The following is a 683-nucleotide window of genomic DNA, read 5'->3' as shown; positions in this document are numbered from 1 at the left end:
AACTGCTGTTGCATCTCCACTATGACTGTCTGAGCTAGATTCACTACTAGCTCTTTTGCCTGGTTAAACTGTTCTTGGTTGTCATGTCTGAAATGTTGGCAATCATCTTAAAAACTCAGGAGGAAGAAATGAACAAATATGTAAAAAGGGGAAAAATAAAAAGAAACTAGAGCAAGTAATCTGAAAATTATTTGCAATTCAAATCAATGAAAATACATATAAAACAGATTTATCCACCATTGATAATTTTGACTAACAAATCAAATTTCACTGTGGTTCTCATTATCATGTCAAATGCACACCAATAAAAGTCAACTTATGCAACAACTCAGTTTTTTGTTATTCCTATCCTCTACAGGTATCTGATAAAATCCTGGGGGGGGGGGGGGTCATGACATACAAACACTGATCTATTTTTTCATTCATAAATCTAATTCTCAAGGTTTTCATCACATTTGCTTAAAGATGCAAATGCTATGAATACAAAGACTATTTTTTTTTCTCTCTCTTTCTTGTGAGATTCATCACCCTACACATTTCTGTCTGCAGTTTTAAGTCCAGTGTATACATTATTTCCAACTATCAGACCAAACTCCTCCCACATTGCTACTACACTTCTTGAATTTTACATCACTTCTCAAATACTACACCAAAATTGCATTGCTTAACACTCTTAAGGAATG

The 683-nt window shown here is 33.8% G+C and overlaps 1 protein-coding gene across 1 annotated transcript in view; it reads right to left on the bottom strand.

Moving 5' to 3' along the window:
- The window catches only part of LOC119587421 (trithorax group protein osa-like), a gene marked incomplete in the record, with an annotated part of 43,338 nt that overhangs the window by 36,968 nt on the left and 5,687 nt on the right, over positions 1–683 (bottom strand). Inside the window, 1 exon segment of the mRNA XM_037936156.1 lies at positions 48–87. Within this exon segment, the coding sequence (XP_037792084.1) occupies positions 48–87 (40 nt within the window).

Source organism: Penaeus monodon, chromosome 22 (assembly GCF_015228065.2).
Source record: "Penaeus monodon isolate SGIC_2016 chromosome 22, NSTDA_Pmon_1, whole genome shotgun sequence".
Taxonomy (NCBI): Eukaryota; Metazoa; Arthropoda; class Malacostraca; order Decapoda; family Penaeidae; genus Penaeus; species Penaeus monodon.
This window is presented reverse-complemented; position numbering and strand designations above follow the sequence as displayed.